The sequence below is a fragment of the Paralichthys olivaceus genome, chromosome 1 (genome assembly GCF_024713975.1).
Source record: "Paralichthys olivaceus isolate ysfri-2021 chromosome 1, ASM2471397v2, whole genome shotgun sequence".
NCBI lineage: Eukaryota > Metazoa > Chordata > Actinopteri > Pleuronectiformes > Paralichthyidae > Paralichthys > Paralichthys olivaceus.
The window spans coordinates 3091599-3105700 of NC_091093.1; the positions used below are offsets into that span (position 1 = coordinate 3091599).

At 41.1% G+C, this 14102-nt stretch overlaps 1 protein-coding gene across 4 annotated transcripts in view; it reads right to left on the reverse strand.

The window, feature by feature from the left end:
* Positions 1-2771: 2771 nt before the first annotated feature.
* Positions 2772-14102, reverse strand: part of arnt2 (aryl-hydrocarbon receptor nuclear translocator 2) — a 59167-nt gene continuing 47836 nt past the window's right edge. For all 4 annotated transcript variants that reach the window (XM_020080086.2, XM_069526925.1, XM_020080080.2 and 1 more), the window contains 3 exons: positions 13588-13738; positions 5981-6126; positions 2772-5810 (listed from right to left, as the gene is read on the reverse strand). In XM_020080086.2, coding sequence (XP_019935645.1) covers positions 5712-5810; positions 5981-6126; positions 13588-13738 — 396 coding nt within the window. In that variant the 3' untranslated portion in view covers positions 2772-5711. The remainder of the gene's footprint in view (positions 5811-5980; positions 6127-13587; positions 13739-14102) is intronic.

A 14102-nucleotide genomic window follows, 5' to 3' on the forward strand; every position in this document is an offset into this window, starting at 1 on the left:
ATGAGCACTCAAAGTTTACAGTACAGTTTGCCATTCGCCCACTTGCATACGCATTCATACAGTGCATCCATGGGCAGGACCTTCTCTATGAGAACAGCAGCGCCGTCACAGGCAATCTGGGGTTCAGTTTCTAGCCCGACATGCTGAATGGGGAAGACTGGGATCGAACCACCGACTGGTTAGAAGACAAACCATTCTCCCCCCAGCAAAAGCCGCCCTGACTTACTGCAATAAATGGAGTCCAATTCACTGCTTGTGTTTCATCCTGATAGTTGAGGACATGAACACATTTCCTGATCACATCACTGATCTCCCTCAGTGCATGATCATGGAAACGTATGCGACAAAATAGCAACACAAATCAAATATGAATCTCGATCTTCAGCAAACAGCTGACTCCCGCAGTGATGTCACTTCTCACCAGGCTGCAGTGATGTCACTTCTCACCAGGCGGCAGTGATGTCACTTCTCACCAGGCTGCAGTGATGTCACTTCTCACCAGGCGGCAGTGATGTCACTTCTCACCAGGCTGCAGTGATGTCACTTCTCACCAGGCGGCAGTGATGTCACTTCTCACCAGGCTGCAGTGATGTCACTTACCAGGCGGCAGTGATGTCACTTCTCACCAGGCTGCAGTGATGCGCAGGTGTCCAGGACTCCCAGACACCAGTGTTGTGGTTTTGGTTACTGGTGCAATAGACAGTGACGGTAAAAATGATGCCAGGTGAAACAGGCTCGACAGCCCGAGAGGGCCAATGGAGCATGGCTGAGACTGAATCAGAAAGCAACCAGCACCACCTGATTTTTAACCCGAGTAAAAAAGAAATATTTATATCTGTTGTCTGTTTGTCTCAATGTCCAACTTGCAGAGTAGTTGTGGATAAACAGAAGGTGGTGAAGCTGCAGCAGAACTCGGACCACAGCGTCTGTCCAGGATCTGTTCACAGGTCTGACAATCCAGAGTGAGGAATTGAAAATATGCCTGTGGTGAGCACTCCAATTACCATACTGCTACCCAGAGATTACCCCTCATTACCTTGTTTTTCCCAGGCCTCAATGTGAAGTGGGGCCACTAGAAGCTACTGTACAGATGCAATGCCTCACTGGTGGACAGGTTCAAAGAAAAACACCTTTTATGATATTCAGACGTTTGTCTCTAGACCTGCTGAATATCACAGACACCTTAGGCTGTAAGGGAGAGTGGTTCGACAGTTTTGTTGCGTAACTGATTATTCATTTTAATTGGCTGAGCAGGAGTCAGCACCTCATAGGCATCACACATAAACACATTCACTGTGAGTATCTGTCTCCATGATGCACGAGCAGACCCGTCACCAGTCACTCTTGTTCACATGTTTACATCTAATAAGTCTGCTGAGTGCTTTGGCAACACCAACACGTGCATCCTGCTGACGGAACCATTCACTTTGACTCTGTCACAGTTAAACAGCAGTTATGGAGGATGTTAGTACAGTGTGTGACTGACAGAAACCTCCTAAACAAAACAAACAGGAAGATGTTGTCAAGCTGTCTTCACATTCTTCTCAAATTACAGAAGGACAGAATATTTCTCCTCCAGCTCATTGTCTTTGTCCCAAACACTTTACCTGCCATCAGTAAAGAAAGAACGTGATTGTGCTTTAGCTCTGTAGATTCCTCTGTTTGAGACGGAGGAATTAGAGAGCATCGCATTTGTCATTGGTAAAAGTTGTGAAATCATCTGCGGGTATGAATGTTCATTCATCATTAATAAAAACAGTGGCAGTAATGTAAGGATGAAATGTGATAATACAGAAGACGGGAAATCTTTGTCGGTTGTCTTGAAGTGACAGATGAGGCTGACTTCAGATCTGGACTCACTGGAATATGGTTGATGAGTCCAATCCAATCGATTCCCTGTCAGTGCACTTGACTCAGTGTCTATACTTCAGGGACCACAAAGGTAACGCAACTGCAAAGATTGTTTACAACACAACAAACCTGTACAGGATCAGCATCAATGAGTTACTGTGCATTCGGAAATACAGCCTCAGCTCTGCTTGACTTTTTGTTTTATAATGACTTTCAGCTCATTGTTGTGTCCGGCCCACTACTTGGTTCACTCTCACCGCTCTAAATCGTTGTCAGGGAAAAGGCTGTGCATTCGGCCAAACAGCAGACAGGCACAGTCAGAGAGCAGCTGGTAAACATGGTGGAGCATTTGGTTCCTGATCCAGCCAGATATTTCTCTCAGGAGGTGGAGGAGACCAAACCCAGAGCTAAAAGAGAGGGAGCACTGGACTAGACCAAGTTATTTCAAATGAATAATAATGTTGCTTCAGAAGTCTTCGATGTGTAAGTAAGCAAATGTATGTTCTCTATAGTTCTACATATCAACTTAAAAAGCGATGATCTGATATGTTCTCATCTGGGTTCTGAGTAAAAATACTTCAGTTCATATATACGGTTGTACTAAGAGACTTTGATGTGTGAGATTAGGTCACTTTACATAAAGAACATTAGTTATCAGCAAGTTAATATTGTCACAGGTAAAAGAATCATGTCTATTATATTCAATATTATTATTACAGTTATTGTCTATGTGAATCAAATTAACTACTAAAAACTGAAAAACAGAGTTAACCTGATTTAAGCTTTATAACTAAATACTTTATAGCAGTGAAAGCAGTTTGTATGTCTGATTTTTAACAAGACAATAATCAAAATAAAAGATTTGTATGTAATGTAGAGTATGAAAAATGGGAGAGTAAAGACGTTGAACAGAAGCCACGTAACCAATAAGAATTTTATTGTCACAAGCACAATTTGTTACACAAAAATAATGGGTCACATTTACACCATTTGTACAGGTCTAGAACTCAATGTACAATGAACAGACTAACTAAATACCAATAGTTAAATATGTAGTCACATTGCACACAATATCATTAAAACCTACACAAAAGAACATGTACTGTGTGAAAGTAACACGAGTCGACATAAAAATCACATTATTTACAAAAAGAAAACATCAATTTGAGATCTTTAGCAAAAGGATTCGACGTCTGTTCACGGTTCTCCATCCATCTGTCAGAGACATTATACAATCTATCATGTAAAAGCTCCCCTACTAGAAAGTATTATTCAGTCTCTTAATAGTTGAAAAGATTATAAAGTAATTAAGTCAAGTAGCGAGAGCTGAAGAACACCAAATACACTAGTAAATACTGCGATTTGCTTGGACGGTATGGCGGTTTTTCCCTTTTAAAGCAGGCTGGTGAGATTAGCAGTTAGCTTCATGAAGTGCACTTTAAGCCTTAGCTTAAGAACTGTCTGCAATGAGTTTATTTTATTCTTTTTTGTTTCGTGTGTACATAGAATCCTTCGGTACTCGCATTTAGAGCTCTGGGCGTCACTACATATAGTTTACATCATAAGGTTGATGGAGAGAGTGAGGTCAGCAGCGGGTGGAGAGCAGCAGCGTCTCCTCACCTGCTGCTGTTTGGCAGAGTCAGTGATGGTGCGTGAGAGGCAGCACCAGGCAGATGGAGGTGAACGTCTTCGGCGCTCAGACATTTTACTTCACGTCATTTACATCATTATTGTTGTCGACCGATGCTCTCTACAGTCACTGCAGGTTTTACCAGAGGAGGTAACTCGTCTCCGAGTGTATGGGTCCTATTGTGGTGTGAGGTAAATGACATCCTGTCTGGACTGACACTGGTGGCCCCAAAACATAACTTGAGATTCAAGGAGCAGAACTATTCCTACGGTCGTCAGCTGACTTAAGGAGCAGTCTCCACTTTGTTCTGTCATCATGAAAATATGTGCACGAGCACACACAGAAAGCACACTGACACAATTTTTCTGCAATCACAAAGAACATGAGTGAGTTGACATGTGTGAGCTGTGACAGACACCAGCAGGTCTAATGCACTGGTGACTGTGTTAACCTGTGTCTCACACTGGAACACATGTTTCACAGGAAGTGTAGAAAGCTTCAAACAGGGCCTGATGCTCTCAAACCCAGTTGAGCAACAACTCTCATACAATTGGGAAACTTTGATGGAAAAGCACAGACCTAAATTCCTACATAGCTAGGTAATGATGAATCACCATGGTGTAACTTTAGCCTATTTACAGTCTGATGACATGTGGATTCTGTTACCTGTCAGCTGCACATCCGCATCCTTATCAAGACTAAATATTAACTGACCTTTTATCAGCGAGTGAAATATTAAATCAATAAATAGGCAGATTTAATGCAGATTTTGCATTTGACCAGAAACAAGTGTGAATTTCTCTGCATCACATTACAAGTTACTTCAATGCAGCAGCTCGGGAGCAATTTATGAAAATGACAGAGCTTCAAAAACATTTCCTGCTGAGTTTTTTTCCTCAGCTGTCATTATTCCATCTTGAAAATGTGTTGTTGGTACAATCATAAATGGCGGTCGACTGCGTGGAGCTGACACGAGCGGCCGACAGAAATGATGTCTGTGGGACACGGAGTTTTACTGAAACCTCCACTAATAGGATCTAAAACCAGTGTCTGACACATCCAGCTGTAACCTGTTGGCTGACCTCCTTCTGCTCGTGCTGCCGCTGACTGCCGAGAGCTACAGAGTTTCAACCGCCTGTTATAAAAGCTCCAGACAATGTCCATCACTGTCACGACCGACCAACAGCTGATAGACTGATGATCGCTCGCGTTCCTTCCATCTGACAGCAGTGCTCCTCCTAACAGCGATGAGGTATGTGTATTTTCACAGGTACATACTGTAGGCCTTGGGAGGGGCAAACGTTTGTGGGCTGTGTGTGTGTGAGATGACAAGTGCACCGAGACATTCACCGTGTTGCACATCAGGTGTGTGTTTGTGACCCAGTGAGATACACTGCGGGTCAAATGTTTTACAACACCTCCATTTTTTTATGAAATTAAAGCGTAGAACAAAAAAAAAAATGATGAGGGTTTGATTTTACAGAATGAATCATGGGGATGTTATTTCACTAAATATAATCTCCAGCAGACGAACACACTCATGATGTTCTTTCTGCAATGGAGATGAAACAAATACAGTTTCTCCACTAATGTTTTTTGTTTTACTTTCATCCTCTGTCCACTTCATCAAACCAGCTCCATGACCTGGAGACCGTGCTGCTCTTCATCATGTGAAGCCTCTGTCTGCTTCTCTTCTTATCAATAACAATAATTATTTTATATTTTATATCAAGCTCAGTCTGTCAGTCTGTCAGTTTGCTTTACTTTTCTTTTTCTAACCACTCTGATAGAAATATATAGAACTACCTTCTAGATCAGCGTGGTCCTCTGCACCAGAGGCTGTAGTAACAGACTTGTACAGACATGGTTTGTAAGTCACCAACACCTGTACAAACTGTTTGCATCAAATCTAAAGCTTTGATTTTTTTTCCACTGCTGGAAGAAAATATGTGTGTTAGCCAATGTCTTCATGTCTGTTTTTCGATGAAATCCACACTGTTTGGTGACCTGAACTTTCTTTTTCATTTACCTTGGCCAGTTTGTTGCAGACCTTTGTTCCACTGAAGCTTCTTCACTGGACTTGAACTGATGAAATTTCAATAAAAACTGGAAAAACGGGAGTGTTGTTGAACTTTTGACCGGAAGAGCATGAGAGATGAATGCAAACATTAGTCCAGTTCTGAGAAGGGGAGTGATAGAAAGTGAGTGAGAAAGAGAGAAGAGGAACTGGTTACTCAGAGAAGGGTGGGAACATGCCAAGGTCAGCAAAGTCCTCAATGTTGTAGTTGGCTGTTCCCTGCGTGGGATCTCCAGCCATGGGTAACATGTCCTGCAGAGACACAGGGAGGATGGGTCAGAGGTTTAGGGGTGTGCTGAGGACATGGAGGTCTTATCAGACATATCACATATCTGTGCACACTGGTCAGCAGCCAGCAGCCGGACATGCTGCAGCAACACAGTCCAAGAGCAGCAGAGTGTGTGTCTGAGCTTGTGTGTTACCTGGAAGACTTCTGTCTGACTGGGGTTGGGGTGTGTGTGCTGTTCCCCCGCCTGCTGGGAGTGATGCTGGTTCTGCCACTGGGACCAGACCTCGCTGGGACGACCCTGGAACTGGGCTCCGCTCTGACTGCTTTCCCCCGACACATCTGGAAACACGCACACAAACACACACTGGGTTATAATACCAGCTCATCATTTACTACAGGCGACCTCTTCAATCTGAATTCAAACATTTGGTTGGAGAGTATGAGACAGGTCGACCATCTTCATCTTCTCCTCTGTATAACTGTTATTATCATGACCATTCTTCCCTCATGGACAGCTCATTATTATCATTTCTCTATCTAATAAAAGATGTTTAGTCAATCTTTTCTGTGTTGCTGTATCCTCTTCTCTAAATGTACAGGACCATTGTCAGCTGGCTGATGCTGTGCTGCTCTCCCCTTTGTTAAATTCTTAATTTTGGGCCAAGCTCCTCTTTTTGTTTTACTCTTTCACTCGCCCGTTTTTAAAAACAACAAAGAGGAAAAATAATGAAAGCCATTCTAATTAATGACAAACAATTAGCTGATTACAAACTAAACAATTTTGATGACTGATTTAAGTCAATTAGAAAGCATCTAATATTGTTATTCAAGATGTTATGTCATGATTGAAAAAAGAAAAGACAAATGATTCAATAAATAATCATTGCAACCCTAACAAATTGTAGAGTATTTGTAACAGCAATTACCATTAATTAGACTCTTTACTGGTTAATTAACATCCTGGCTTTGAATGTTTCTCGGATTTCCACTGAGCTGTTGGACACTTTGATGTTGACTGCTACTGGGGTTAATCAGAATACTTGATTCAAATGTACACAACTGCAACAAACCATCACCAACACATAACGTGAAGATTGACAGAGGTTGAGAATCTGGTAGTCTGATGATTTTTGAGCTCTATTGAACTGCCGCTGTTCACATCTACCAAGATAAACAGATGAAACAGAGGTCTAGAAGTTTCTCTCCAATGTTGACAGATGCACTGGCAGTTGTTTTCATTCTGACACGACCATTAGTTGAATCCCTCTCTCGGAAGGATGACATAACTATTTCATGCGGTGCCAGCTGTAGAAGGCCTGCAGGCTTCCCTTGCTCTTCATCTCATATGTATGTAACGATCTAACACTTGTTGCCGTTGCTATCATGTCCTCCCTAATACCCATGGTGCACCGCAGATGGATGGAGGATTTTTTACCTTTGGCGCAAAGTTGAAAATATCAGACAGTTCATGTGCTATTAGCCCTGATATCAGTCCATGGTTGAGTTAAATCAAACTCAGCTGAGTGCACACCTCCGCCAAAACCAATCCTAAAGTTAGGAAAGTATCTGATTTCATACATCCACATCCAGATCTGAGAAAGTGATGAAAGCGATGGAAAATGCTCTATATCTTGCAATGTCACAAAAAGATTCCCCCTTTAACTGGATCAGCACCAACATTCACTGGGTTTTTCTCTAGCCCCATCACTCCACGCAGTTTGGTCATCAGGTCAGCACTTTTTGTATAATCTTGCTGACAAATAAAAATGAATGCACTGTGAGGCGGCTCTGTCAAATCTCGCTGCTCCTCCTCCTGACTAAATTCTACTGTGGAAACTTCTAGTGATCACGTTTGTCCCAGGTCAAATTCATCCTTATGAACGGTTGATTATGTAAAAGAATAAAAGAATTGGGTAACACTTTAGTTTAGGGAACACAATGTAATACATGAGTAATTAGTGTATGTGTTAATGATCAATTAGATCTGCATTAAGCATCACTACATATGTATAAGGTATTTATTCAACAATTTCTCATTCTTACTGAATAGGTCATTTATTCTTGACAAACCCTTAATAAGCAGCTAGTTAGTCTTGAGCTTAAGTTGCTGATATATAGTATGGATTAAAGTAGACCCATACTAAACACTAATAACTTACAATCATGGCCAACTAGTAGCCTTCTAAGGATTTACCAAGAATGAACCAGTTGTTAAGCAAAAATAGGAATGTGTTCAATTAAGACCTAACACATGTATGCAGATGCTTAATAAAACCTTACTAAGCACTAACAGATATCCCTATTAGTTATGTATTAATGATTAATATTGTGTTCCCTAAACTAAAGTGCTACCAAGAATTGTGCTTATTTACGATCCCAGAACCTGAGGGAAATGTAATGCAACACACACTGACTCCGCTGCACTCTCTCTTTTGTATATGAATGCTTTTTATATTGTTTAGTCTCAAATGTTTTATCTGTTTGTAACGAATGTAGCTTAGCACATTGTATACCTGTCATTGTGGGTGCATATCATTATCTTGATAGTATGCCTTAAATAGTGAAATACTGCAGTACTGGTGCTCTCCTCTACTCCTTTGTAAATATGACATAATGATTTGGGTGCAGCAGTGAGTGACTATTTTGATGTCCAGGTGGCAAAATACAAGGATTCTATGAGCAATGTTAATGTGTGTGATAGACGTTCCTCCACTCTACTGTATCATCACCGTACACGTGTCAGTACTTTAAACAATGTCAATTATTGAAGCTGATCAGCTTCATAGTTTTGAACCAGGACCTGCAGTAGATTAAGTTATTTTGGGAGAAATACAGTTTGCCAAGTCAAGTGACTACACCTGTTATGTCAGCGTGGCAGATCCATATTTAATCAGCTCTACAAAGCCTCTGTGGCTGTGTTAATGTATGCGACAGATTGGACTCAATACTGGCAGATACCCAAGAATAAAGGTCTCAGATCTGGATCAGGGCCCACAGTAAAACAATATGATCAGGACATTTCCTATAGGAGATGTTTGATCACATTTGATCAATTACTCTTAGATTTAAAAACCTGCGATTGTCTTAAAGGTGTCAAAGGTACAGTGTGTAAAATTAAGTAACATCTTCATGTTGCAGCTGAACACCCCTCACCTCCCTCTCCCCTTCAAAACATGAAAGAGAAACTGTGGAAACCTTCAGTTGTCATAAAAACTCAAAAGGTGTTTAGTTTGTCCAGCTTGGACGACTGTAAAAACATGGCGGCCTCCGTAGAGAGGACCCGCTCCAGATGTAAACATAAAGTATATAAGTATAAAGGGCCCATTCTAGGGTAAAGAAACCAACAATTTAGAACAAAAACACATCAACAGGATTATTTTATGTTCAATTTCTGTGAAAAGATCCCTTTCACCTAAGTCTTACACGCTGAATCTTAAAACAAAGTTTAATAACTATTATTCTCTACATCAACACAACCTGATAATAGCAGCAGTGTCAGCTTCATGACTTTGATCTAAAAGCTGTCTTTTGCTCATACAGCAGCTACACACAGGATGTGAATGAACAGACCCGCACACACACAAATTCACTCTCTCCCTGCAAGGCTGTTTTGAGAGTCTACTAAGTACAATAAGCAAGGCAGATTGATAAACTGTCAGCCTCCCCCTGCAGAGGAACCTGCTCGCCGTTTCCCAGTAAAAAAAAAATCGCATCTCCACGCAGATACAGACAAGAGACTGAGCTTGCGATGAAGAGAGGTAATCCAGATGAAAAAGTAATTAACGAAACACAGAGGAGGATGGCTGTGCATACATGAAGTGGAAAGCAGAGCAGATAATGAAAAACAACAGCTTATTAAACATGAGTGAAGGCTGAAAACATGTGCAGCAACAGACAAATGAACGACACTGGCTGCAACTGACTTCATCCTTCATAATGGTCTGACAGGCAGAGGAGAACGAGCGAGTAAAAATATGACACAAAAAACTGCCTGAAGCTGGGCATACACTGTACGAATTTAGAAATGCCGCTGTTACATTCCAACTCATACCGAACAAGTAAATCATCTACGATGTGAAGCCAAGGCTCACAATTTTTTTGGGGGGAAAAAAATATAACGTGGCCACGAAATAATAACACGTTGGAACTAGAGAATAGGTCGTACACCGTACATTGACTCTGCTTGATCCCAAATTGTGGTGGAAATGTTTGCAATAAAAACATAGGGCTCTATCCTAGTGCACCGCGGTGCACCGTGTAAAGTGCTTTTAAATGGCAAGAGCGTGACTGTGCACTTCAGGCATAACAGTGACAGGTGCATCTGAAAACAGGGAGAGATTGAGGTGTAGTGGGTGTGTTAAAGTTGGGATAACCAGACATAGTTTTAAACTTTTATCCTCCCCTTTAAGTAAATTTATTCCATGAAATTAAATATTTATTGAAACGGTGGATAGATAGTTCATAGATTTACCTTGTGATGTCCCCATCCCTCCCTTCCCTCTCTTAATGACTGCTGTTATCAACAAAATGACACTACACTCTCCTTAAAGGGAAAGATAAGGGCAGTTTAATGCGATGGTTGGTTAATCACCGCCGCTAACGCACCAAGTACATCTCAATCTCAATTTCTCCTTGTTTCCAGATGCACCAGGCGCATCCTGTCACCAATTTGCCAAATGCACACAGTCACGCTATCTGCGCACTGGACATTTACCTGTGCTGTGCACAGTGCGCCGTGGCACACGAGGATAGAGCCCTATGTTTTTATTGACTATCAATTACAAACATTTCCACCACAGCGTGGCCTCAATCAGAGTCAGTGCAATGTGTTTCAAACTAAAGCTCATTATAGAGGCGACATCATGTGATTAAGAGAAACGTTTCATCTCTCATCGAAGCGGCTTCTTTAGTTCAGTTCGCTTTCATTGTGTTTGCCACTTCGCGCATGGGCAGTCAGGAGAAAAGGCAGGGAAAAAGAAAAAGGCAGACATGTCAGAAATTCATCAGAGTGTCCGACGGGCGTTCGGAAGTAATTCATTGCTGCTTGCTCCCTCCTGTACACTGCAAGGCAAATAACGCCTTTGGGGCAAAAATTGGCTTAAATTGTAAAGTGTATGCACAGCTTTAGAGAAAGAAGACGAGATGGCAAATAAAAGATAAATAGATAAGCAAGTCGAGAGAAAGAGATAGATAAATCATTTGGCTAATGCGTTTCCATTAAAAGGCCATCAACTAGTTGCATACTAGACATACTTTATTCCCACAGCTAAGTGGACAACAAACAGAGAGACTCCTAAGCAGCTGGTTAATGAGCCGTCACTGACTCAACACACACAAGTTCAAAAGTCAGTGTTCCACAGTCCAGCTTTCAGTCAGGCCAGTGGTCTGGGAAAAGAAATATTGGTCAGTCGGTCAGTTGTTGATCACTGTGGTCCAGATTTAAATCCTTCTGCAAGCATGCCACCTTCATTTTTAGAGATGGTAAAAGAAACAATTCTCTGGTTATATGTCACTTTTTCACATCTAGTTGTGAAGGTCATAGGGTGGTGACTTGACCTTATATTACTAGTGAGTTTATGACAAAACAAAGGTCGTACATCTGAGAAGCTGACTTGTCGAGAGGAAGCACTGTGACAACTTTACTCTTAAGCAGTTACCAACTTGGACAGGCTTTAACATCAAGATTCAATCCTGTCTTTAAAACAATTCATCTTACTACCCTTTGTTTTCTTTTGCTGCCTCAGCCCTGTATGTTTTATGGTTGCTTCATTCCTGCCAGATGTTTGCTCATCTATATACAATTGAAAGTAGAAAAACACCACCAGACCTTATGGAGTTTTAAGATAATTTAGTAATATTTAATATCATTATTTCAGTGGGATCTTAGAGTGATTATTATGGTCAATTCCCACACATACATATTTGACAGACATACAAGGAACCAAAACAGCATTCCTTGTGGACCTCAGAACAACATCGTATAAAACATCACACAGCCTATAGGCTATGAGTCAGCACTCTTATAATAGCATCACATTGGGTGTGGAGTGGCACGGTGAAGCAGTGGTTAGCATTGACACTTCCCTGCAATGAGGTTCTGGGTTTGAACCTGTCGGTTGTAGCCTTGAGTGAGTTCAGTTTCTCTCATCATGTCTTCATGGGTTTACTCCAGGTGTTTATGTTCTCTGACAAGGTCTGTATTGGAAATATGCCGAAATATTAAAGGTCCAGTGTGTAAGATTTAGGTGAAAGGGATCTACTGGCGGAAATTGAATACAAAATAATCTTAGTGATGTTTTCATAAGTTATATTTAAATACTTTATATTTACATCTGAAGCAGGTCCTCTCTACGGAAGCCGTCATGTTTTTTACAGTAGTTCAGAATGGACAAACATGCAACTTCACCACTAGATGTCACTAAACTCAACACACTGAACCTTTAAAGCTGGGATATATTTTATAATGTACTGCATATTTTCATTTCTACTTTAATGATGACTCAATGTAGCATTTTGTTACATTATAATGCAGTGTTTCCTCTAGGATACTTTTAAACTTCCAAGTCCAGTACATGTCTGATACTGAATGAACACCAACAGTACTTTGAAAGTACAGTGGAGAACAGTCTTCAGACACACACCCATCTTGCAACTTCTGGACATAAACTCATTGTTAACTGCAACTAGACAGCAGTGATTGCCTGTGGTTTCAGGGGCAAATGAGTCCATTCAGCTCTACATCTGTGTCCATTATGTTGGTTTGTAAGCATGTTTTCATGAAATCAAAGATGCAGCAGTTCTTCGTTTGACACCCCACCCTGGGTTTTGCAGCATTATAGGGATAGTTCACAAAAAAATGAAAAGTTACAGATTTTCTACTCACCACTGATGGAGGTCATTTACACCATGTTTTAAAGGTACAGTGTGTAGAATTTAGTGATATCTAGTGTTGAAGTTGCATGTTGCAGCTGAACACCCCTCACCTCACCCTCCTCTTCCGAACATGAAAAAGAACCTGTGGTAGCTTCAGTTGTCATAAAAACTCAAAAGGTGTTTAGTTTGTCCAGTCTGGACTAATGTAAAAAACATGGCGGCCTCCGTAGAGAGGACTCCCTCCATGTTAATATAAAGTATTTAAATATAAAGGGCCTTTTCTGGGGTAAAGAAAACTACAATTCATACAATTTAGATGAAACGAACTAGTGAAAACATCATGAGGATTATTCTACATTAAATTTCTGCCAATAGATCCCTTTCACCTAAATCTTACACACTGGACACTGAAATATGAATGTCAGGGCTTGCAGACACTTGGATGACTCCACACAAACAGTATGGAAATATATTATGTTTGGATTCTGCTGCAACACCGAAACTCAAAAAGTGATTTGTGGACTCAAACACTTCACCCACCCCTCCATCGGCACAATGGTGAGTAGATAATAAGCAAAATTAATTTTTTTCGGTAAACTATCCCTTTAAAGGTGTTCCAAAAAAACAAGTTAAATATTTGGCCTGAGAGAGGCTACTGCATCTACACTCGTCATCATGGTGACTTAACCCTTCTACTATAGTCGTATTGTTTTTAATGTTATTGCCAAGCCCCACCTTGCAAGATCTTCTAACAGAGAGGTAGGTATGTGTCAACTTAAATGTTGTTCCTCAGTCCCTATATTCATAGGATTGCTTTTGCGGACAGAACAACAAACCAGTGTCCTGAACTACACGGTGCCACAGGGTGTACAATACAAGAGATCACACAGTAATAAATGAGGATAAAAGAAGAAGACAAGAGCTCACCAAAAGCTGTGCTGCGGTTTGTCAGTCCTGAGTAGGCGTTGCCACTAGGGGAGGAAGTGGCAGGTGATGACAGAGGACTGTAGGAGGCTGGGTCAGTCTGGTAGCTGTGGCCAGAACCAATGCCAAATGGACTGGACTGGGCTTTACTGGACTGGAGGGCACAGATACAGAATATTAGAGGCGTAAGTAAACACGGCGGGCGGCTCAAGTTTAGTGTAATACAAGATTCAGAGGTCAGTGTGTTCATGCTATTTTAAGTTGCCTGAAAACAAAGCATGAAAACGTATTTACACCTTTCTCATACATGAGCAGATTATATGTTTTCAAGTTTGAACCTTTCTACACCTCCCCACTTTTTATACCATGAAAATGATGTGACACCGCATCAACATTATTTCACGAGTTGGACAAATTACAAAAAAAAAAAACGTGTTGCCATTTAATTAATGTGCTGAACCCCCAGCAATTAAACAAGTCCATCTGTCAACAGGCACCAGAGATGGGAGTCTTGGTTA